General features: G+C 32.5%; 1 protein-coding gene across 1 annotated transcript in view; it reads right to left on the bottom strand.

Moving 5' to 3' along the window:
• Nucleotides 1-788: 788 nt before the first annotated feature.
• Nucleotides 789-27,120, bottom strand: part of Dgk (diacyl glycerol kinase 1) — a 70,844-nt gene continuing 44,512 nt past the window's right edge. Inside the window, exons 5-20 of the mRNA XM_085943256.1 lie at nucleotides 26,834-26,956; nucleotides 23,954-24,078; nucleotides 23,354-23,430; nucleotides 22,270-22,430; nucleotides 21,152-21,366; nucleotides 19,995-20,135; nucleotides 18,372-18,636; nucleotides 17,472-17,558; nucleotides 16,565-16,655; nucleotides 10,825-10,954; nucleotides 8,985-9,053; nucleotides 7,846-8,001; nucleotides 7,089-7,260; nucleotides 4,911-4,979; nucleotides 3,093-3,205; nucleotides 789-903 (exon numbers count right to left, since the gene is read on the bottom strand). Of these exons, the coding sequence (XP_085799382.1) occupies nucleotides 811-903; nucleotides 3,093-3,205; nucleotides 4,911-4,979; nucleotides 7,089-7,260; nucleotides 7,846-8,001; nucleotides 8,985-9,053; nucleotides 10,825-10,954; nucleotides 16,565-16,655; nucleotides 17,472-17,558; nucleotides 18,372-18,636; nucleotides 19,995-20,135; nucleotides 21,152-21,366; nucleotides 22,270-22,430; nucleotides 23,354-23,430; nucleotides 23,954-24,078; nucleotides 26,834-26,956 (2,087 nt within the window). The 3' untranslated portion in view covers nucleotides 789-810. The remainder of the gene's footprint in view (nucleotides 904-3,092; nucleotides 3,206-4,910; nucleotides 4,980-7,088; nucleotides 7,261-7,845; nucleotides 8,002-8,984; nucleotides 9,054-10,824; nucleotides 10,955-16,564; nucleotides 16,656-17,471; nucleotides 17,559-18,371; nucleotides 18,637-19,994; nucleotides 20,136-21,151; nucleotides 21,367-22,269; nucleotides 22,431-23,353; nucleotides 23,431-23,953; nucleotides 24,079-26,833; nucleotides 26,957-27,120) is intronic.

Here is a 27,120-nt window from a genome sequence, read left to right as displayed (position 1 = left end):
TACCGCCGTTATGCCTCCAATTTAATAAAAACTAGGAGAAACTGTACAAATATACCGCCGTGTATTGTCAAAATATGTAAAAATAATTATATGAAGAAGAAAAAGAGCCTATGGGACTAATTTACATTCTCCTTCTTGGGCCCCCCCAATATTAAATCCTGATTGCGCCACTGGGTACCATTATACATTGTCAACAGTAGAGTTGAAGGAAACGTATTACATAAAATATGAAGATATGAAACATGTATTGAAATCGGGCAGGCACACAAAAGGGGATTTTTGGGTCCGGATCCCCCCCAGAAATAAAAAAATATAAATTATTTAGGCGAATGAAATAATGCTTTTTTTATTATGAATGCTGCCATCTTGAATTCAAGACGTCACTCTGGCCATCTGCCATGATTTCAAGCAAAAGACCCAGTAAGCCACGTTTGTAGAGGATATAAGGAATGTATTTCACTTAGTCATTCAATTTCTTACTTCAAAATACCACAAACTATAAAAAGCTTAGAACCTATTCTCATAGATGGCATACTAAACACAATTTTAACCAAAAATAATGGTTGACACTATTTAAAATCGGGTCCTTCATTTCACAGGCGACATCATTTATTTGGAGTACAGTACAATACATATTATGTGGTCTATCTGGAGCTGATATTTGATGAATAAAATACCTACTCCTTAGCAATGTTTCTAAGTCTGATGACAAAATATTAATTCTTGATGGTGAGTTCTTAAATAGAATGCTTTTTGCTGCCGGCACTGATGATGGTGATGTGATGTGTGCTGGTGGCGGGTGTTAATCTGCTAACAGTGAGGCAAGAATCTGAGGAGGCCTTTATTTCTCTCCGGCGGGGGTGCCATCAGCATTGGCACTTGATTTTTATGTGTGATAATGATCTGAAACAGTTCAACAAGAAATTTTATTAACGTCACACAAAAATGATTTTAATATGTAATTATTTCATGATAATTAATAATGGTACCCTCTAGGTGGGAAAACTGGTCGATCCTGAAGACTAAGTATACTTTCTACCAGTATAAAAAAATACATAGTATCGATACTTATTCCAAAATACTTTCTATATTTCGAGTGCTTAAAGTCAGACAACGTTATCTACAAAAAAGTGTTTTTTTTTTTTGAGATAACGTTATTTTACATTTATGGCTACATGATAGTCAAACAACGTTATGTCAATCTTTTCTAATTTCTTATTAAATCGTCAGTAAAGTTTAACGCTAACTACATAAGTTACCCTTGTTTTCATATTTTTTAAAAACTATCCCTATAAATTTTAACATCATCATATTAAGCAAGATAAATGTACAATACACAATAAATTATGAAATATCAACATTAGGTTTTAAATAAACATTTCCCTTGTTGAGTTACAAGAATCTAAAATAACGAATTTTGGCTCTCCTGTAAAGTTGCACTTTTGTAGATAGTGTTGTCTGACACTAAGCCTCGATTTGGGATATTATATAGAGCGTTTGTGTGTGCAAAGCTGTGTCAGTACTTTTTAGAAGCCATTTTTACACAAATTATTTATATAATTATTATCCATTTACACAATCACGCATAAAATTTTAATTCAGTTTATAAGTTCCAATTATAACACCAAAAAATCGATAAACTCGAAGTGATGAAACCAGATAAACGCGTAAATACTTTCATAGTCTCATACTCAACTGGAACTAAAACTAACTTCATATTATTACTATAAAACTAACTTGTCATCATTTCTGTCCTTCACTATACCAACTTTACAACTGGGGAGAAAGAGAGAGCAATAACCCTAATGACAGTTGAGTGTATTACGGCTCGACATACACTTATATTATGCTATCTCGCTTGTGCGCATTTAATGCCAATAGTATTGAAAGGCGAGTCGCGATGATCTCATTGCATGCGTTTGAACAAGTTCCTTCTAACAAGTTTATTGGGCCACACGTACTGAGTATGGGTATAAATTACAGGCTTAGGACCACAGGGGCCTATCTACAATAACATAGTTTTGAGATAAACGCAAATAACGATTTTGCTACTATGAAATTCATTAAATAAAGACGTACACTTCACTTAACTATATCTTATAAACGGATATAAATGTACGACATGGACCTTTGTTTCACCAATAAATATGATTATGGCATTATGGAAACTGGGGTTAAATAAAAACATTCATTTTTGTAGTTAGTCACCTGTGATTCTATTATATTCAGTGAAGAATGAATGTATGAAGATCTATGAAGATATAATTTAAGAATCTACATTCTTAAATCTTGTCTGGGTAAAGCGACCGATATATTATATCCGAGTAGCTCTCTTCAGCATCTAGTAGCATATTATTATGTGTGTGTCATGCCACTGCATGTAATTTGCATCCGAGTAATTGCACGGTGTTTGACTTTTGCGCGTGAGAGTCAAACGCGATATAGATGGAAAAAAAGGTGGGGAGCGTGCAGCGCGACACATCAGCACAATTGGGCGTATATTTGAAGTATATTATCTATCTATTAGTAACTAGTGGAGCGTTTAGTGTGTACACTAACCATCAAGCATCCGAGTAGCTCGCATACGATCATACCTTTTGGCACTAAAAAATAAACCATTAACACATGCAAGTTTCTCAAATTTAAAATTTAAATCCTGACACCATCTATGAATAAAAGTTAATAACGTTATTATCTTGATTTAAAATTATAAAAGGTTTCCATTATTGCCAGTCATTATTAGTTCTTGGGTTGATAGCTTAATTGAATATGGTCTAAGTGGGTATGAACTTCTACTTTTATGGTTTCTGGAGCTGTTTTAAATTATGTATATCCAACCAAATATAATATTGTACATAATATACAATAAAATTAGTAAATAAACAACTCTCATATACAATTGTAGTAAAATCTATCACTGAAGGCAACCATTTAAAATCTTCATTACAATAATTATTAATTACAGCTTACGAGTTAACATTTTATGCTATTTATAAAAATAATTTTATAATTTTTCTAAAAGGTATATTTATGTCAGAGACAAATTATGAATACAAATAAGGCATGCTGCATTATTATTTTGTACCCCATACCTGACATGGTGGCTGCATCCAAGGTTCTCCGTCTATCTGCATGGGGAGGGTTTTTCTCGTCACTATTGTCACTGCTTTGCACTGCGCCAACCGTTGCCCTGACGCTCGTAAACCTTCAAATAATCACAAAATGTCATGTCAACACAGTTCTCATAAACTATTTTAATCCACTATTATGTACCAACCAGGAAAAAGTAGGTAGGTAGGTCTTGTTTTCAGATTGTCATAAGTGATAACTTCTAAATTAATTAAGTTATTACTTATTTATCAAACTAGGTATAATACGGCTAAATTTTAAAACTGTATTGTTATACTTTATTTGTATAATTAAATAAACAGATTATTATATAATTAAATATAAAATAACAAAGCTTAAATCGTTCCCTGAAAAGTTGCTTCTTGAATAGTTACCTACTTGACCGTAGTTATACGCAAAGCAGCCAGTCCACACAAACCTCAAACAGAGATAGAAGCACTTTTATGTAAAGTGTGTTTCTTTAAATCCACAAATCCTCTGTATACTGTTTATACATTTTGAATGATAGATATATATGATTTTGTGTAACTTATAAAGAGATAAAAACATAAAATCTATGAAATTTTGGTGTTTTAGCAGTCCAGGCTGTTTTGCGCAAAACAGGTTTTTTAGAATGTTCATTCTTGAATGCAACTAACTCTTATTTTTGTAAGAAAAATCGTTATTTTTGTATCCATTTTCTTAAAAAAAAACCTTCTAAGTTATTCAAGTATTATGGGAATTTCAAAGTTCTGAAAATAATTCGAAGTAAATTATACATTAATATTTAGCTGCCTGGCACTAATTTTTACATGAAAAATCTATATATTATAATATTTTATATATAATAAAATGAAAAACATATAATGTAATTGAGAAAATAATGTTTATTAATTGAATATAGAAAAACACACCTTACTGTCAGGATTTTAATAATTAGGTAAGTACATAATATTATCATGTGGCTACTTTTTACAGATTGAATTTGGCATATTTTTAGAACGCATTTATATGACATTTTTGTATGGCAGCAGCTTGGTTGCTTTATGCGGATCGAAAATGTCATATTCTGCGATTAGCAAAATCTTTAAAACGCATTTATATGAGATTTTTGTATCATAGCAGCTTGGCTGATTTGTGCAGAATGTAAAACAAACGTGTGAGATTATGGAAATCACGATAACTCATTTTTTTCAAAATTGTGGCCTGGCTGCTTTGTGTATAACTACGCTCACTTATTCACGGTTTATACAGTATAGTAGTGTTAAATCCAGGGAACACAGAATTAATGGGAACTGAAATATCTAACGGGTGTGGAGTAACAGGCAACCGATCTCGCGTGTGGAAGAATACGGGATAAACTTAAACACGTGTCAATAATATGCTTGTCTTTCGATCTGACAACTGCTCTCAGTTTACGTTTATTCAATATTGGTGTATTTGAAGGTTGCAACACACACTATTGCACGTCTATAATGTGTGTCATTCATTTGCGTAGGAAACTCACACAGTCTCAGTATACGAGAACACACCAGAGTTAAAGATCAGAGCATGTAAAGCCAGCTTTAAACTCGCAATTATTGTCGCTAATAAATATGTAAAAACTATAGAATTAAAATTAGAGCAAAATGGTTTTTTTTTTTTGACACCATTAGCAATACTTCTCGCGGCGGCCGTGATACCTTATGTATCCTTGATTAAGAACAGTATTTTAACTTTTTTTGTTAAGAATTCTGGGCTACATTTTGAAACAAAATTAACACTAATCAAGATTTTTTAATGAGTTTAAATATATTGTTTACCTGTCCGTACTTGTCCCATATGTAAACAATTCTCCAATCCAATGACTTCAATCAATTTGTCACCAATATCTGTAAAAAAGTATCACAAAATTAAATACAAAATAAATAATAAGACAAAGGTTTACAAAGTGTCCACCTCAGGGCTTTAAAGTGCCACAGGATACAGCAGGGCTATTCTAAATGGTTAATATGGTAACACGTTTCCGGTATTTTTATTGCTCCAAAATAACACAGATATCACTCGGCACAATTCCTTAAGGCTATATTTCAGCTGAGTCATGGTCTAAAACGATCATGACTAGGCGATGCGCGGAGTGTGCAAATGCCGTGTGCCGAACATAATATAATTTGTCATAAAAATTCAACATGCGTCCATTCAATGTTATGTTTATTGTTATATTAGTAATAATAATAGTATATTCATTGACATGTTTTCATTTCATGTACATGCGGAACGTTTTTTAGTCATCTTTACACGATTTAAGAATATATTCCTACGACGCCATCACAAAACAAATTGTCGTGCTCACACCTCGACTGATGGTCTCCGATTGGCGACTGTTGAAAATTATTTGCCGTTTCACTTATATATGCTCTTAAGGGGGATGCTTATACTATCAGAGGCGAAAAGAGGCACCTAACGGAAAAATACGAAGCTTGCAATTTGAGATTTTTTTTGATAATTTACAATTTCAACTGTAGTAATTAATAAATATGTATCTGAAAACACTAAAAAGATTTTTTATTTTTTTTAAAATTTAAAGATAAACTGGCAATTGTAAAAAAATGTAATAAAATGTGAATTCGTTGCAGGGTCAAATCTTATTATTTCATTATATTTTATGGCCATATTTATTATTAAAATTTAGTTTATTAAGTTTTAGATTTTATGTGGTGTAGATTTTTGACTAATTCATCGTTTTAATATTTTTTATATATATTTTAAAAAACATCGATTTAAAAAAAAATATAAATGTGTATAACTTGAAATCCTTTTTATTTATATCAAATTTTATTTTAGGCTCGGTCACAATATTGAAGCTCGAGTTGATATAAATAAAAAGGATTTCAAGTTATACACATTTATATTTTTTTTTAAATCGATGTTTTTTAAAATATATATAAAAAATATTAAAACGATGAATTAATCAAAAATCTACACCACATAAAATCTAGAACTTAATAAACTAAATTTTAATGATAATTATGACCATAAAATATAATGCAATAATAAGATTTGACCCTGCAACGAATTCACATTTTATTACATTTTTTTACAATTGTAAGTTTATCTTTAAGTTAAAAAAAAAATAAAAAATCTTTTTAATGTTTTCGGATACATATTTATTAAATAATACAGTTGAAATTGTAAATTTTCAAAAAAAAATCTCAAATTGCAAGCTTCGTATATTTCCGCTAGGTTCTCTGCTGGCATGCGTCTCCCCCTTAAACAAGGCGGTTATCTACAATAATTGTTAGTACAGTTAACACATCTTAGTTTATTCAAAATATTGTATCCCATTAGAATTGGATAAAAATAAGTCCAATAATTGTAGATTCTCATAGAATACAATTGGAATCAAGCAAAACGTTTTAACTGTGTTACTCAATGTTATTTGACAGCTCGCGGTTAACGCGGCAGTCATTGGTGCCCGTGTTAAAAAAATATATTGTCTGACAGTTAACTTCCCGGGATAATTACGTGACTGAATACGACATATCATGTTTATCACTTTTTTATTGCTTTTAGAGTTAAGTGATATGTTAGAATAGCCCTCACCCTGCTGAAATATTTTAATTCTATACAATTACAATTCAATCCGCACAGTTACAATGCTTCCGTAGCATTCATTTCTTCCGTTGTCGCAAATAATATGCAAGGAGTCAAAATCGGAAATGACTTCACCTCTCTACCTCTTTTTGTCAGTGATGACAGAAGCTATGTCATAATATTCTTATCGATTAACGATTAATGCCTTTTATTGGTAACTTTGCATGCCTTATAACTCCAATCTGTATTATTAAATGTTATTTATGGTAAAACAAAAATTAAGATTAATACATAAGTATTCAGTCATGGTGATTAATAATTCTCTTTGACATCGCAGTGGATGGTTAATAGTTTTCCAATACATCTGTGAATCTATCAGCATGTGTAATTGCTAAAGTACGCCTTACCTTGCATAGCTTGGGCGAGTGTCTGAGGCTGGGAGGGCGCCCTACGCCGTCTGGGTCGCTTTGGTGCCGGCTCCCCCCACAGATTCGAGCCACCATGAGCATACGGGATGTTGAGAAGGGCCACACCTTGGAGACGAGAACCTCTTGAGAGATCTAACGGCACTCCGTCACACTGTAAAATGTAACAACCAGACAATCTAGAAAAATCATTCCATGGCATATAAAATAATATGACCATGGTTTTAAAAAAACCATTTTTTACTTTGTTGGCGAGTCTTATGAATTATAAATCCGACATTCCTATCGCCTTTTCTAAAAAATCAGAAGCATTAGTTGTTTGGTCTTACAATATGTAGAACAATAAATTTGTGATGCCAATTGGAAGGGCAATAGCTGCAATCTACCAAATTCATCGTTTATTTGAATAATTTATGTTGACAGCTGTTTCAGACATATCTTTGGAACGATCCAAAGTAAAATTCGTATTATAATTATATCATTACTCGAATTGTTAGGTATGTTTTATGGCATCGCGTGTGTATGATGTGCACGGTTCGTATCGGGTGGGGTCATGTCATATGGCATGGCGTGTCCTTAATCTGTTCCCACTTTTACTATTTTCCAAAAGAGATATAATGTTTACTTATGCAGACACGTTTCATTGTGTTCTCATTGTGTCATGTTCTCATCAGGGTGTGATAAAATAAATAGAAAAAGAAAAGGAATAGACGAATTTATTAATTTGGTGTAAACTCACCACAATGTCAATGTGCTCCTGCAAATTCTTGCAAGAAGCTGCAAACTGCTCGCTGGTGGCGTACTCAAAGTACCACAGTTTATTCTTCATTCTGGAGCTGAACTTGTCTGGATTCTTTTCTCTCTCCACATGGAACTTTACACATATCGCAGCATCCTGAAAATATTACGGAGAAAGGTCTTCAAAAGTAATGATTTGTGTGCAATTATTCAAAACTATTTTGTCTGTGTAAATTTATATGGCAAATAAAAGCGTTGTGTACATGTAAATAAGCTGTACGCATTACATTTTACCATAGCACAATTCACCGTGAGCTGTCTTACCGGAAAGAAATGACTGTATAGCAATGCAATCAAAAAATTACATGTTGTTCAATAATAAGAACATTTATTTGATAGGTACGACTTGATACTTACGAGCACATACAAGAATTTGATATAAATTATATAGTTACAATACGATCGTATTTTTAATCAACTAATCTTTCTCTTGGTTTTTATTACATATTATATAGTATAAGTGTTTTATTTAAAAATGAATTTGATCTCAATACTATACGGTCATCTATTTCCGATATACAGTGTAATCATCCGCTCACGATGAACTGTAATATGACCAACTGTATAGGTATGTACAAATTTTTGGATATAAAGAAAAAGATTTATACAAGGAATTTGTAACTTGTGTGAACCCGTCATATCAATTGATTCATATTACAGCACTCACAAAGATAGGTTACCCCCCGTTTTAAACTGAGGGGTAATTTCCACTTACCATCGCGCAGTAGGCTCTTTACACAGTATGAGAAATTTTTTTGAGAATTGAGAAGTTTTTTTTTTTTCGACCATGTCCGATCCTAATAAGGTCATATGGACCTCCACAGGGTGGAGGCTTGTATTAACAAATTTTTGTGTTTGCGAGAAATGGATGTCAGCCACTTGCTCAACCTATTAGGTCCATACTCTGAATCATGCACAAATTGAAAAATAAATATTGTGTACTTGCCAGACCCAGAATTCGAACCTGGGACCCACGACGCTATAGGCGCGACAAGTTTAGTGTGCACTATTTATGTCGAACAGTCTACCTTCACCCCTCGCCACTGTTATGGATATCGTAATTATTATGTATATACTTACAACACCGATGGAGAAATAGTTATTGATGATATTATAAGGCGCCATAGATGGAGCAGGTCTTGCGCAGGGCTCTGAAGGAGTCGTCGGAATTTCGTTCTGAAACAAAATAGATCAAAGGGTAAATCACAGGCTGTAGAGGACTCTTTATCAACTTTACAAGTCGATCGCCGGTGAATATGTTAATAGGTAGAATATTATTCTGTTTACTAAATAGGTTGGTACTCAAAGAATTAATATAATAATACTGCCAAAAGTTGGTAAGTTTTCAAATCATGTTATGGAGTTATTGCAATTTGAAAGTTTGACATGCCCTCTAAAATCAGGCATAATACCCCGTTTACACGTGCATAGATTTACTGTGCACAGTAAGAAAATGTATGGGGAAACATGTATTATCCTGCAGTTGGCAAGATTGCGTGCATAAATCAAACAAGTTTGGAAGGTTCCGAATTCAACGCGCAAGTAAGATTATTTTCGATCTGCGTCTGCGCAGTAGAGCAATATGGGTGTATATGCCGGTTAACCGATTTTCCAATACGACCTGTCAGATAGTACTATAAAATGACAACATCGCGCCTTGCTTACTCTTGAAAAATTAGATTGGAGAGACAGTCAGTACTTTTACGTGTAAACAGTTATTGTCATGATAGCTTAAAATAAGCACTATTGCGGATAGTAATTCCAAGCACGTGTACAGGTGCTTTAATGCGAATTTCTTTGTGCTTTATGTATACGTTCTTTAATAATATATCGGATGTCTTTGAATTTATTTTCTAGCATACACATTTATATACGGCCACATAAACCGTTGTTAACTATAAATACCTAAACTATCGACTTACCAACTTTCGCAACACCACAATATATTAAATATTTAACGCATGAATATATTGCAGTTTTGGTTTTTGTTTAATGTTTCTTTTACAACACTAATAAATTCCGTCCATTCCGGTGATGTCACCTTGGGTTACCAACGTTACCGTACGAGATACTTAATTTATTAATTAATTATTAAATAATTAATTTATTAATATTAGTAAAAGCGAAATGCCAATGTTGGCTACATAGATAAGTCTAATATCGTTTCATCGTTATTATTTATTATTAGTTTTATCTAAAAATGATTCAAAGGCACCAAAACTTAATTATAATCGTACGAGTATTTCTATATATTTTTACAACCTACAAGAAGGCCGGTCATAATACTATCTTCGTCGTACTGCTTACTTCATATCTTTTTCTCACAATTAAGTATGTCTCTCTTTACATATTTCACATACTTTTAGATCTATCTCTTTTGTTTATAATGGAATGTGATGCTCTGATGTGAATTTATAAATGACAGGAAAATTAAATCTGACAGATATCTATCAATGGCACGCTATCAATTTTGAATATAATAACATTTTAATTAGATGTAGTATTGATGATTCTAGCAATAGGTGAAATATGAAGATGACCCTCGGGTCTCAAGAGGTTATATTAGAATATATTATTATATTCTTAAATAATAATATGTAAATGAATTTTTGTCTAGCAATTTTTTTCATCTAGAATTCCATTCCACTGGCAACTTTAATTTACTTTTAAAATTAGTTATGGTAACTCACTGCCATCTGGTTGAAACTGGCCAAAGTTTTTAGTAACAGATTTTTAGAAATTCATGGTAGATGCCTTTAAATATAAATAGATGGCGTAAAAGTCACATTATATGTGTTATTTAGGCCAAAGACATCGCCTTAATGGGTCGGATAACCTTAAGGTGACATTACAGTAACAGGAGTGTTAAGAAGAACTGGTTAAGTATATTTCCCATTAAATTCCCATTAAACAGAATAACTTTTGAACATTTGAAACATGAATATCTTACAGATTCTGTAGTGTTAACATCAATCATCCATCTATCCATCATGACTGTTGTGGAGTTGTCAATCTTATCCAAGATCTTGTGAAGAGATTCTCCTTCATACCTGTAAAATAATTTTTTGTCAATACATAATACAAAATCTTAAATATATGGTATAAAAGCAATAGTATCACTGAAAAACATCTTATAAAAAGACAGAAGTATCTTAAATTCATCTCGAATAGAGTTTGGTCTTTTTGTAGTGAAAACATAAACCATAAGTGCGATCGTATCCGGAAATTTGTACGTAAACAGTTCAACGTAGAACACTTATTCGTGTGCCGCAGTACGTGAAACATGAGTTCGTGCAACATTTAATCAAATGACGAGTTCTTCGTTGAACATTTCACCGTAAAATACATTTCACCGTGGAATACGTATTCTACAACATGTGGCGCTGGTTTGCTGTTCCAATTAGATTCAATACGAATTTTATGAGATGTCTTTATTGGTTTTAAATAACTTAATGTTGAAACTACATAAATATATTTACAATATGAAAGTATTTCTAATTTAGTTACCTACTTATTTTCTTCCGTCTTTCCCATATACTCCGATGGTTTAAGTGCTATAATTTTACATACATATTATATGTTACCGAAATAGCATTATTTACTTCAAAATTGTAAATAAAAAATATTATATTTCTTTACATTCGTAAAAGAAGTGGTTATGTCGATATGTCATTTTTTCCAGTACAAACGATTCTTTAATGCCTTTCAAAGTCATTAATTGATAATTTAAATAATAAAATGCCCTATAGTTTTTTTTATGTTGTTTTTAATGCAAGTGAAGTAGTAGAAGTATAGTCAATAACCACGTGATAAAGAATATGTTATTTACATTATGTAAGTATCATGATATGTTTTATTTTGTTAACTTTACTGTCAATTCATGGTGGAACTGCATTGTTGTTGTTATATTATTTCTGTCGCTTTGGAATTTGTTTGATAAATATTGTTTTAAAAAAATGTATTCAGTTGAAAATGTCCCTCTGAGGCGGACGAAACCGGTCCTAATTAAAAGTAGAATAAGTACTACAAAAAATGCGTTTTATTAAATTATAACAACAATATCATAATATGCATTAAAGTTTTTAACATAAACGAAACGCGCATTCAATATTGGCAATATTTGAAGACACTAAACGGGCTTAGTATTTCTTGCGATGCTGGCTTCGAATTCTTGATCGATGGTGACTGGCTTTCGCATTTCTATCTTATTATTCAGTTCTGTGGTATGACCTATAGATATTTAAAATGGGTACTGTTCGGTTATGCGGAATACAGAGGAAAACACATTTTGAAAATAGCCGATAAACTGAATTATTTGTTAGGTTAACCTAACCTAACCTGACCCAACCTAACCTAACCTAAACTAACCCAAATTAACAAATAATCCAGTATATCGGGTATTTTCAAAATCTGTTTTCCGCTGTATTTCGTATAACCGAACAGTACCAAAAAATATATATTAAGTAAGTATATGAAAAATATTCTCTTAGGTATAAGTATAAATAAAACAAATCAAATGTTTCTCCTACACATAATTTTGCGTGCGGACAGTGGACTAATTGAATTAAAACTTATTGTAAGTAGGTATTATTGAAAATACAATACCTACTTTAATTTAAAAAAAATAAATGTTTTTACCTAGGTATATAGATAAATGCTGTTATTTAATTCATTTAGGATAATATCGATCTTTATATATGTAAAGTATGCAGTACCTACCAACATGTCCTAAATATAATTAAAAAATCAATAACTCATGTAGTGTTTTGAAATAAATCAATTACAAATCCGTTGTATTTTGGTGGAATCTTCTGAGACTGCATTTCATAAAAATGACAAAAGACGTATCCAGATGGTAATGATTTTGTATAGAAATTAGGGTCAGTTTATTGTATAGGTATGTCCTTTAACTTTCACGTGCTTCTATTATTGTGTGCACAAAAAATATTTGGCCACTGTAACATACCTAATATCCGGAGTTAGGGTTTATAAATAAATATACCTACAGATATTTCACGGGCCCCCTACCTATCGCTAAAGATAAAGATAGTATGATGATCTTTTCCAAATGGTGTACGCGGTGAAATTAATGTATATATTTAGTGTTTTTGTATATTTGAATTCATCTATTTGTCTTTTTTTACTATTCGAGAGAATTTGTGATGTGTTTAAATCACTTATCTGGTTGATTCGCCACGCCGGGCCCTTCCTGAGCTCGGGCCCTCAGGCTAGAGCCCTACCAGCCCTCCCTTTGTGGGAGCCATGTCCAATGGTATCCAAGAAGTACAAAACGTCCGCAAGGTAGACCTAGAGGCCGCTGGATCGATGAAATGATCAAGTTCTGCGGAAGTACGTGACAAAGCAACGCACAGGACCGAGAGAAGTGGAAGCAGCTTGAAGAGGCTTTCATACAGCATTGGATAGATTCAGGCTGATGATGATGATTATCAAACTTAGGGTAGGTTTGTATGCTATATTTTAACAGCACCTATCTTGCTGCTGTTAAAATATAGCATTTATTGCAACAATTACAAAGATCTTATTGTAATAATTGTTACAATAAGTGTTGGTCTCACGTTGGATTAACACACATTAAAAAAACAACATGTATTTTTTATCCAGTCACGGGATTGAACCCACTTTTTATATGGAACCGCTCTGCCAAGTCGGATACCATACCTGTATTATCAGGATATGCTAAAGTTAAAGTACCTATGTAGTAGTACCTATCTATAAAGTTGTAAAGATCAATCATATCCAAAATGAATTCAATAAATGCAGCAGCGCTCGAAATGGAAAATTTTACGAACCGGAGCGCTTGATAATTTTACGAAAATAATAACACTGTTACTTATCTAATTCTATACATATATGTATTTAAAAAAACTATTGTGTTAGATTTTTTATTATATGACATATCTCGCTCAGACGGTCAAATTAATATTTACACGAGACGGAGCGATAATTTTGGGGATTGTGTGAACCGGAACGGCGCTCCGGTGCGTTCCGGTCTATTTCGAGCGCTGAAATGCAGTCATCTATATAAGTAGGTATATTTATTTTTAAGTTCGTATTTCCAATAATATCCATTTACAAAAAGTTTCAAACCAACATTGTCCATAATATTATTTTATAATAATCAAGTAAAATAATAAGAACACACATTTTTTATAATACTATAATAAAGTTTCAACATATTTGGTAGTTAATTAAAATAAAACGCAATACATAAGCCACATTAGACACATTTAAAAAAACAACGTGTATTTTGGTACATCCAAGGGATCGAACCCACTCTTTATAAACGACCGCTCCCCCAACTCGGGCACAAATATTTAAAATTAAAGTAGGTACTACGTACTTATCTATAAAAATCAATAATATCCTAAATGAATCAAACAACAGCATTTATCTACATACCTATGTACCCATATACATTAAAAAAAAAAAAAAAAAGTAGGTAGGTATTGCCATCTTTGTATTTTCAATAATGCCTACTTAAAAAAGGTTTCAAATCGACATGTCCATTGTGCACACGCAAAATTTATGTGTATAAGAAACATTTGATCTGTCTTTATATACAAATATAAATATACATATTAATACAATAAGAAAACATTTTTCACGTAATTTTTTTATTCAAATGTTTTGGTAAGAAAATATGATTCTGAATAAAACATTTGAAACCATAATATTCTAATAATAAAGATAATCTCCTAATATAATATTTTACCAATTACCACCAATAAATAGCTGTTGATAATTTATACCATTAAAGTGCAATATTACTTACTAATATACTAATACTAGCTAATACTAATATATTACACAGGGAATTATAAATATAATATTATTTATTAATCATATTTAAAAAATATATCTATTTCGGTAACTGACAATACTAATGTCTAAATAAAACACTTAAAACAAAACCATCGTAATATAAGGAACACACATTAGAAAATAGGTAGGTAAGTAGATTATGAATACAATCACATCGTATAGGTATATTATTTACGTAGTTTCAACATTAAATTATTTAAAACCAATGAAGACATCTCATAGAATTCGTATTGAATCTAATTGGAACAGCAAACTAGCGCCACATGTTGTAGAATACGTATTCCACGGTGAAATGTATTCCACGGTGAAATGTTCAACGAAGAACTCGTCATTTGATAAAATGTTATACGAACTCATGTTTCACATACTGCGGCGCACGAATAAGTGTTCCACGAAGAACTGCATACGTACAACTTACATGTAACCAAGTGCGATAGACCAAAAAATATTGATGCTTTTAAAATATGGCATTACTCAAGATTCTCTGGACTGTCATACAATAGCCTACATACAAATACATGTTTAAAGACCTAAAGATAAAAGACAAACTCTCATCCATCAATCTGAGACGGATTCTTTAGTTCTTTGAACATGTGACTCTTTTTTAAATGTCGGTTTATTTCTGAGGATGTATTTAGTTTTAATAAACTATTTATTTTATTCAATGAATAATACACAAGATTTGAGAATGTAACATTGTATATAAGTACTGAATATACATAATTTGAAAACATTTCATGCATATACACACTAGAAAAATTCATTTTGTCGAACAAAATACGACACTCCACGGGACTTGTACCTGTATCTGCTGGATTCGTGCCAGTATGCTTTTCCAATCTTGTGTAAAAGAAATAATTTATTTAACTATTAGCATATTTAAGTATGTTATAAAAACTAAATAATGGAGTAATCCGCAACGTCGGTTAGTAATTAATGAATTAATTGATACCAACCTTAATTTAATATACTAAAACCAATAGCCAACATTATAACGCAATCGTAGTAGATTTTTGGGTTTCCACCGTGTGTCCTTCTTCCTTCTTTACTCAACGTTTCGAGCTCGTTGCAGAGGCCATTATCAATAGATGATATGTTTTTATGATGTTTTTAAATGTGGTGTAGGTATATGAATGTAAACGTTGCTCTAAGAATGTCAAAAGGAATCCAATTAGATAAGAGCAAACATTGCTCAGAGTAATCTGTCAATCGTTACGACCAGACATACCGGCTCGAATATTGGATTTTGCTGATAGTGCCGGAAGCCATGACGTTTTTAACCGTAATCCATCATCCCTATTAATAGGGTTTCTATGGATTTCAGTCGAGTAAAGAAGGAAGTAGGACACACGGTGGAAACCCAAAAATCTACTAAGATAAAAAACAACAGTGAAAGCCTCAAACATTATATTATAACGCAATTCGATAAGCATTTCATGTTAACAACTACTAGTTAAAATCGTCATAATTCAATAAGATGCCCGTAGCTTAATTAGAAAAGCATACTGGCGCGAATCCAGCAGATACAGGTTCATGTCCCATCGGGTGTCATATTTTTTTTTCTTCTACAAAATGATTTTTTCTAGTGTGGATATGTATGAGATGTTTTCAACTTATGTATATTCAGTATTTAGTTTCAATAAGATCGCCATGTGTCTTTCAAAAATGTGTTTAATTCATAAATAGTTATAATTCTCTACAGCTGAGCAATTAGAAATTATTTATCTTTAGAATTTTGCAACTGCGTGCCCTGCTTAGTAGAGTGGGGGTGCGCTTTCATAAAATAAAAGATCTATACCTAAGTACAATATACATACCCTCCGCCCCATCTTAAACATCTTGCGAGGTCGTTTCCTGTTCCAAGAGGAATCACACTGACAGCTGGTTGTATTTCCAATGGAATCTTATCTAAAGAACAGTAAAAAGAGGTTAAATTTGAAATAAATTTGGAGTTCAGAGGTACCTACAGTTAAATGCCGTAAAAATATAAATGTAAATATTAGGTAATTCTATAAAATAATGCGGTATTTAAAGTTGAAATGATACCTACTAAATATTTTTTTTTACATTCTCTTCTCTGTTTCTCTGTTACCATTATAATATTATAGTCTGCTTATATTAAAGTTCTTAAAATTTATTATGAATAAGTACAAAAATATTTTATCTTGGGTCGCGAACCAAAATTATTACCCTAAATTGGGTCGCAGATTAAAAAGGTTAAGAAACACTGCTTTATTTGCATGTCAGTACTATTTTTCATGTTTAAAATTCGCATTTATGTGTATGTTTTCTTTCACATTACCCCTTTTAATACGTCTTCTCCCTGTCTTGCTCTCTCCTACACATTTACATATATTTTCTCTCATTTATTATAGACAGACAGATAAATAAATCAAGACAAATATATTATAATGATGTATCTCTATTATGAGAATGGTAAATGAGAACAATGATATAATCTGATGGACTGAAAAAGTTTCTTTTTCCATTTCTGTCACCTTAGCTCTCAAATCCAAAATGACTACATGGTATAGGTACTGTTATATCTGTATAGTCCAGAATTTTTTAATCTTCCCTTTAAAGCACCTGTGGTAAACCTGTGGCACCACTCTACCTGTGGTAAACTCCTATTACACTAAGGACCAACATAATAATAATTTGACATGTCGCTCCCTATAAACAAAATGCCCATAAATTCATAAATACTATTAAAATAATAGTTACCCATCGTTTCCAGAACCCATCCGACCGTTCCATCACCACCGCAGCAGATGACACGAAAGTTTTTCACGTCTTTGAACATGGAGAGACCTAAACAATAAAAAAATATGGATATACATACATAGGTACATAATTATATTGCATTATAATAACTAGCAAATACCTATTACCAGGTGGCAACATCACCTGTCAACATTCTCATATCTCTTCTCCCTGTATTCCTTTCTCTCATATGTTTACGTGTATGTTCTATCTTACTGTCATAGTTCTGGTGTTGGCAAACTATTATGAGAGTATCATTTGTTTTCTTTCATGATCCAATTAAAAATAAACGATTCCACTGATTTTTCAAATTTAGACTTTGCATTTATCATGTATATTTAATACGCTTTCTCCCTGTCTCTCTCTCTCTTACATATCTTTTTAATATTATGTTTTCTTTCATGCATTACTGATAATCCAGGACAAATGACGTATTTATAAGGTGTCTATTTCTGTAAATTAAATATAGGTAAACAAAAATTTTGTGTGTACAACTGTTTTTCGAAATACTAAACAAATATTATATTTTAAAATTTGAACAATATGCCCATTTTTATATGGCGATAAAGCGTTTATTGCAAATAAAAAAAACTCTCGAGTTGAATTTGAATTTTGGGAGGAAAACTTAAAAAAACAGATATGTTTATAGTAAAAAAGCTCTCATCTTAGATTCTAGACAAAAAAATTGTAGCCATTGATCAAATATTTCCAAGAGGTGCAAGGCATATAAAAGATTGAGAGCTTGTGATTATTAATGATTATGATGATTAATATAATTTTACATGGTGCTGCAACTTGATATATTGTTTAAAGCTATGCTTTCCATCTTCAAACTCTAGAGATTTCGTGAATTTCTCTCACCATTAGCTGGCCCTCCGCTGCTCAAGTCGTGCACCTGCCGAGGATTCAGAATGTATCTAAACTTCCGCATGATCCTGCCGCCTTGTCTCCCGCCACTCTTGGGATTGACGAAGACCAAGAGTGGGCAGGCGCGAGCTGGTAATGGGAGGACACGCATCGAAGGCATCGGTGTCGCGGGTGATATTGATATTGACGTCGATGACGACACTCCGAAGCCCATCCCCAAAGGCATCGATTGGGAGGTTGATAACACAGCAATGTTGGTCTGAAATATGCCAAGATATACATTAGAAAAAGGAAATAGATATATTCATTGTACCTTTAGGTAATTCTATATTGTCTTCTTTTTTATTTCTTCAGCTATGTTCAAACATCAGCCAAATCTCATAACATAACATCATCATGAAAAAAACGAATATTAATTGAAATAAAATTACCCAAATTCCCTCATATTTGAAACACTTCAAACGCATAGCTATTACTTAATTTCAGCATGATCAGTGGTGATGTAGAGCTAAATACAATAGTTCTGGGTCGCTTTCCCAAAAGAAAATTTTTTTATATTAAAATTTTTAGGTGAGTACACAAAATTTCGAATTTCATAGCTCTAATTGAAAAAGGACAATAAATTTTTACATAATCACTTCGGAATTTGACTGACTAACCGCTTCTCTCAAATTTTTATGCCCAGTTTATTAGGTTATAAGTAAATAGGTCTATTGAAGTTCTCGATTTCATCCTAAGTGTAAAATAACATTGAAGTAATTCTGTACATACATTTTCAAGTGAAACAAAATTATTATTATATTCAATTCAATTCAATTTATTTATTTTACATATTGTGAACATTACAAATTATAAGTTTAAGACGTTCACATGACATGAAACAGTATTATAAAGAAAAAAAAAAAGTAATGAAAGGGATAAAAACATAAAATATAAGAAGAGAACATAATATAAACATACAAACGCAGTGAAAATACAATTATACATCTATAGTAGTTCAAAGTAATACACCGAGCTAGCTAAGGAGACCCTATTATAAGAATTTACAAAATAGCGTCCACCTAACCTCACCCTCACGCAAGTGGAATATATCAACACCAGAAGCAATTTGGTTGAACAAAAATAAATAATAAATATATAACATAATATGCAAATGACAACCGCTGGGCAAATGACGTCCTGAATAAATAAACTTATAAAGTTCGGTGAATGTACGTAGCAGCAAAGAATTAAGGACCAGAAGAGTGGAGAGAGCTAGGGGACACCTTCATCCATCAGTGAATTGACCCCGGCTGATGATGGTAATAATAATAAGATAATATCTGTTTGAAGAAGTATCTAGCAAAAAAAACCCTGTGTCGCCTATGCTCCGTGGTGACCTACACAACTAATGATTAGGTATTGTCTAGTTAGCTTAATTTGTAAAGTATATTGGTGACATTCCACATCTTCTATACAAATTCGGCAGTCATATTTTTCAAATAATAATGTGTAAGTATGTTTCTGAGGTGTTTCCAAATTATATGTTCAATAACGAATGCTACATTCTGAAATCTTGTGTATTCCTAATTGAATAAAAAAAAACAGTTTGACAAGAAAATGCTAATGTAATCTCACCTCAGATGGTGTTGGTGGAGGCGGTAAACTTCTCTGTCTGTCCAAAACTCTTGGACAGATGGCACTAGGAGGAAGTATGTGTGTTGCGTGTTGGCCAAGAGTGCATTCCGTCTTTATACCACCGCAACATCGATTGTGAACCTAAAACAAAAAAGATACTACTACTTTAGTTGCAATAATTCACAACTGTACTTGATATGTAAGTTTCACAGTTACAGGGCATTAGAGGCCCTTGTAGTCCAGTGCAGATCCTGGCCTTTCTCCAGGGTCGATTCTTGGTGAGGTCACAGTATATTTATGTGAATTTCTTCAAGTCTAAGTGTTTATAATAATTGTTTCACTTTTATTATTGCACTACTGTCATTGGTCCAGAAGGCCTGTTATAGTGTTGAATAATATATATAATATATATATCATCATCATCATCATCATCATCAACCGGGGTCAATTCACTGCTGGATGAAGGCCACCCCAAGCTTCTTCCAACTCTCTCGATCCTATGTCGTTCGCTGCCACGTATTTCCTCCGAACTTCGTCTATTACATAGCGTACACCTGTCTGCTTCCTAACCCATTCTCTCTCAGTTTCTCTTACGGTCCTTTCGCGTGAATGAATCATGCGAAAGGACCGTATATATATATTTAAATATGGGGTTAAGATATTCAAACAGGACATAGAATATAAATTGATACATTTTATATTCAGCTGGATGAATCATTTTATCTGTTTTAAGTCACGTGGTAGGTATTCGTTCACAAAAGGAACAAAGTTCATAATAATAATATTATCTAAATTAGTTTTTGCAGTTTGTATCATTTTATGTATTTTTAAATGGTTATGATTATTATGTTCTGCTTGTATAAAAAAACAAACTAACAGGATTTAATTACAATATATCATTTTGTACTGACTTTATGTGGGGGCACTGATGAAATGTACGATTTAAAGAAAGGTATCTACACAATCCAAAAAAGATTGGGAAACTCTGAGTCATACATATATTTTAGTAATCACTTTTAGCATTTCTGAACATTTTACTTGTTTATATTATAATATAAAGTGTTTTTATTTAGTGCAGCTCTACATCATGATTATATACTTAGAAATAAGTATGCATGTTATTTCTCTTGTTAAAACTACACTCAACAACATCTCACCAAGGTCTGGCACCATCTACACCGCATTCCAGTGATGCCATCAGCCCCTCTTACGGGAGCTCTGCACCTGGCACACCTCCCTCTGCAATTGCCTTCGACCCAGTGGTGCCTGGGAGGCCCGACGACTCCAGTACCTCCTCGGGCACCAGAATGCGTCTGGATGCAGTTGCTTGGGGCACGCTGGACGCAACGCTCGTGTACTGTGTATTTGCAGACTAGAAAAATAGATTTAAATAATTTTGGTTGATTATGATTAAAACAATATTTTACAGAGACATTAGCAGAAAGAAAATATACGAATGATAGTGAATCTTGTGCTTATATAATCTCTACTGTATATCCACCAGTATAAGTTGTCTACTGAGCAGTGGCGAAGGGTGGAGGTAGGCTGTTGAGATCTGCCATAAATAGTGCACACTAAGCTTTGTAAGTCATACGTATTTGTTTTCATTGAAATAAAACTACAATAATTATTTTCAGTTTTGGTTAGTTTTTAAAATTGAATTACACCCTACGAAAACCAAGCCATAATAGATAATAGTCAAAAAATACTCGTCTATCTACAAAATATCTAAAATTATACAATTAAATCATACATAACTTTAGATATTTTATAGATAGAACAATATTTTTTATCTATTATAGTTTGGTATAGGCAGGGCTTAATGAATTTAAAACCAATAATATGTGTAATATGTATTCTTAATCCAATGAAAACAAATAAGTATGAATGAAAAATTGTGTAAAATTTTGTCGAATCGCCCAAAGTATACCAAAACTATTATGGTTTGGTTAGGCATAGCTTAATTATTTTTTTAAAACCAACCAACACCATCTATAAATTGAAGTCTTAATTCAATAAAAACAAATACAAATGATTAACAAAGTTTAATGTACACTATTTATGTCAGATCTTAACAGCCTACCTCCACCCTTCGCCAATGCCACTACTCAGTGGGTGCAATGAGGTGCAATAGGTGACATAAGGCGTCTGCGGTTTTTTGGTTTTATGCGAGTAATTGTGTGCTTTTATTGAATTTATTTTTAACTAGAAAAAATACAAGATGTTTAACTTAGATAAAATTATTATATTATATACATATAGCGAGAAAGCTTACATATACAGCAGAGTCCTTTCTTTCCAAGTCCTCCCAACTTGGTGAGGCACAAATTGCAAAAAGCTGGTCGGTTGAAGTGCTTCAGTCGCCAGCCGTGCTCTCCGTCTCCTGAGACGCTCGTGTCCAAGCCCAGGAGTACAAGCAGAGGTATTGTTGTCAACCTGTAAGACAAACGTGTAGAATTTAAAATGATTATCTGAGAAAACAATATATTTTAAAATAAATAAATATTATTGGAATGTAACGACGTTGAATCATCAAAATATTATAAGTGTTATCATTAATAATGAGTCATTGATAAGCACTGATTTTAAAATATTGAATAGAATAAGGAATCGAAAGATGTTGAATCATAAATATTCAGAAAAATAGAAAATAGTGTTCGGAATGACAGTGAATCATCTCTAATATAATAAATAAGTACATGTACATTGATTTTAAGATACCTAACTACTGGGATCCATATTAGAAATATTATATTGATTATTAATTTACAATATATTTAAATTCAATAAAATGTGGGAGTCATTGAAGCCATTTTTGTGCTGGTTTAAAACCTGCATCTAGCAAAAATTATAGGTCTTCCATTCTTCATACAATTTCTGCCAAAAAACACTTTGTGGAAGGCCATATATTTTGCTTCACGTAATAGTATATTTTTACTTTTCGTCTTCACATTCATAATAATATTATTATTGTGTCATATGTAATAAAAATGATAATATTATTATTTTCCATTATAATATTATAATACTATTACACTGACATCTATTAGCTTGATTTTTAAGGTAATCTATTAAATAATTTTGTTATACAATATTTGTATTAAAAAAATTCGACAGATGGAAGTAGCAGTAACCAATATAATTATTAGTTTTTATGAAAAAAAATAATAAAATTGTACTGAATTTGATCTAATATTATTATAAACAATGTGAGCTTAATAAAATTAATAATTAATTAATAATGTTGGTAACCATAAAATTTTTTTTAATCTATCTGAGAAAGTGTTGAAAGAAATGTTTTCATGCATTATTATATTATTTAAAAAAACATATAGAAATTAAAATATGTTAATCCTCACCCTCCGCGTTTCCATTCTTCCAAAGAAACGGTTCCATCAGCATCATAATCTATTTCCACCATCATCTCTTGTAAGATCTAGAAGAGCGGAATAAATAATGAAATTATTAGGTACTTACATATAATTTAAAGAATTTCGACTCTATATAGAGAATTATACGGATTCCAGATTAAAAATGTTAAAGTCAAATTCGATTTTGCAATCAAAATTATTGAACGTATTGTATTTGTAATAATTTAATTAATTATAATTTAATTTTCTTCTATTGGCAGTCCCAAAAACAAAATGGGGGTTCACATTCTGGATTGAAGTCTATTGTCTTATCTAACTATCACAGATACCTACCAAGAATGGTAGAGTTTGTACTTACACCACATATAAGTCGGAATAAATATATCGCTAAATATAAATCTCTATAATTATTACAATGTCTCGACAATTATCCATACAGCCTAGAGTAAAGGAGTCTCAAAAATTTCTTCTGAACCCTCTCCACCATATGACCGTACTTTAACTAATACGGAGCCCAGGCAATAGACCCACTCTCAAGCCTACTTCTTGCGTTGATTCCATTCCTTGTAAGATTAAGATTTTATTTACCGGTCTCAGTTCTGATACATCCCATCCAAGATATTCTGCGACGGCCATCATCTGGTTGACTATGCAATCCATCTCGTTTGTGTCCAGCACTCCGTTGCTGTCTGTGTCATATAGCCGGAACATGACTGGAAAAATATTACTTTCAATCAAATATAGTGTTTTGCTTGTGGGTAGTAACAATCCGCCATCTTCAGTGACGTCCCTATACAAAATGTCGCCCCTAAGCAAAGCAAAAATTCCGCCACATTTTTACACACTTTACTTTTTACTTTTCATCATCCTTTCATGACTCCAATATCTAAGAAATGTGTTGTATAGAAAAATTACTAACAAGATATATACCACTAAATCTAATTTAAATGCCATCTCTGTTTCAATAGATAACACTGCGAGGCAACAGTTTCAGATAGCAACATTTAAAAATACACCTGACAACTTCCAAAACTCGCGAGTGACTGGAAAACATAATATTTGGATAAATTTTAAATTAGGTAAGTATGTACCTTACTTTAATTCAAATAAATTTCGCAAATAAGCACGTGTGATTGCTGATATGACGTCCAAGGATGACGAAAGTAAACTAGACATCGTGAACACAACAAAAAAAGTCTTGTCAAAACTTTTATAGTAATTAATACATTTTGTTTCCACCTACAATGGAAAGATATTTCCGTTATTACTAAGTTTAAGTACCTAGCTAATTCTATATGTACCTAATTATTCTCCTCGATTTGCTGCCCTACGGGTAACTCAGCGACGCTCAGTCTGCCTACCCCCACAGGACATCACTGTCCCTCTTGCTTCGGACCAATACAGTAGTGAAACATGGAAGAGAAGGAGTGGAATGTTTTTGTGGAAGTGAATTGTGTCAGGATCAGTGTTGCCAGATAATTATTTAAGGATTTTCACCGTGGGAAAAATGGATTCAGGTAGCAAAAACTGGGACACCCTAAAAAACGCATAGTTCAATATTTCTGTTTATTTCTATAATATCAATCATAAATGACATAACACAAACTACAAAACTCTTTAACTATCAAAATGATAATATTAAACAATATTTTTTCCCAACACTCGCCCATTTGTACTTGGCTGAAGATTTTACTGCCTGAAGAGTTTCTTACTGGTGCTTAATAAATTGTGGGTTCTAGGTTCGAATCAAGGATCTGACAAGTACACATATTGTTTTTCAATTTCTGTATGTGTATGAGTATGGACCCAATAGGTTTGAGCAAGTGGCTGACATCCATTTCTCGTAAAAACAAAAAATCCGTTAATACAAACCTCCACCCTATGGAGGTCCATGTGATCTAATTAGGATCGGACATGGACAAAAAAGAAAATTAAAAAAAAATATATTTTTAAAATTCAGCACACGAATAGGTATATCATGTTGAATTGAACTAGTAGTTCCGATTTTATCAACTCAATAGAACATCTGTTTCTTGCATCTGATTTTAAAATTCATCTGAGAAAATACCCGTTCAGTATATATTAGCAATTAGATGTTAATATGCTTAAAATAAATTAAATTAGTATAGAGTTCTTTTGTTTTACCCTAAACGTTTTTTTTTTGTATTTTTTGTTGAATAATCGTAAATTTAACTGTCCCGCGCGGGACAATCTATTTTTGTTTAAAAAGCGGGACTTCCCGCAAAAATCAGGACATCTGGCAACATTGGTCAGGATGAATATGGATTTAAAAAGTTAAGTAGGTATAAGAACCGTTTACAGAACGCGTGTGTGGAATATTTAGAATGCGTCAAACTTATTCGACATGCATGAGGATCTGTGACTTCCCGTGAAGGCAGACTGGTCATTCGTTGCTTAGGGGCAGTCAATTAAAAAGGACTTCAAATGAAGGAACGAACACGATCATTACAACTTTTGAAAAGCAGTAACGGTTTTCCACGAAACGGACAACGTGGTTACTTTATTAGAAAGTATCAATCATCTTGGTTTTTAAAAATCGTAAGGGGGCCTCCAAACTTGTCAGTGCCTCAGTCTTTCATGTACCTAAAACCACAGCTGTTTCATATAAATGCTGTAATCCTAAGTAGTATTATGTATGTCATTATGTTAAAGATTTTCGTTGCATCTATCTGTTGAAGATTTTAAGATGGTTAGGTACATATAAATTGTACTTACGTAAAACATTTCACCGTGGCACAGTTCGCCGTGAGATTTCTTATCGGAAAGAGATGACCGTATACTATACGGTTTCCAATTTTATTAGATTCAATATGAACATTAATTCAATTTTCATGGCTGATTTTGGCAAAATTCATGAATTCAAGAATGAAAACCTAACCTAACCTAACAAACAATCCAATATATCGGCTATTCTTAAAATTTGTTTGCTGCTGGCTTCCTGTAAAGTGTAAGAACCGTGTTTTATTTAGACATGAATTTTATGTCAGTACTATACGACCCATAGAGGTTGGACGTTCTTTATATACTGCCATATAATATCTCCGATACAATATTAATTCACTGTGTGATACGGCGAACTGCATACGTACAAGTATCCGGACACAGTTTAAGATAGGTGTAAGTATGCACTTAACAATTCTGCATACAATTTGAGACTAACAATGAAAGGGGGTAGGTGTCCTAAATCTACTTGAGGGTGGTACTTTGACTTGGGACGTCACTGATGAGATTGAACTGAAAACTTTTGTTCCTATGGGGGAATGAACTTCAAATGCATTACAAATCGACTTTACGATCGTAAGCGGGGCTTTAAATGCGTACATTTATGTGTGAAGTCATAAAAAGTGCGATGTCAGTGGGTATCTATCATCTTTATCTTCTGGTAGACATTTGCACTAAGTACCCTCACTACACAACAGAAAACAAATTCAAAAGAAACCTTCTTACACTCAAGTTTATCTTCTGGTCTGCCAGCCTCCAGGAGTGAGAGGTAGCAGACAATGTCTTTCAGGGATACTTTGACAGTGTGGACATCCATGGCTGATGCTTTTCTTACCAAGTTTTTGATATCTGGAAATAAAGAATAATGATTCCAGTAATATTATTTCCATAACACCTCAGACACATTCCTATTAGAAAAAATCTTGAAAAAAAATCTGTGTGAGTTATACTTCGTTAGAAGTTATACTTCTTTGGCGTAACAAAACAAAAATAAAACCTGTGATAACCTAGAT

Source organism: Rhyacophila brunnea, unplaced genomic scaffold (assembly GCF_057557595.1).
Source record: "Rhyacophila brunnea isolate RB1 unplaced genomic scaffold, BYU_Rbru_1.0 scaffold_15, whole genome shotgun sequence".
Lineage (NCBI taxonomy): Eukaryota > Metazoa > Arthropoda > Insecta > Trichoptera > Rhyacophilidae > Rhyacophila > Rhyacophila brunnea.
The sequence above is the reverse complement of the archived record's forward strand: the minus strand, read 5'-3'. Positions and strand labels throughout refer to the sequence as shown.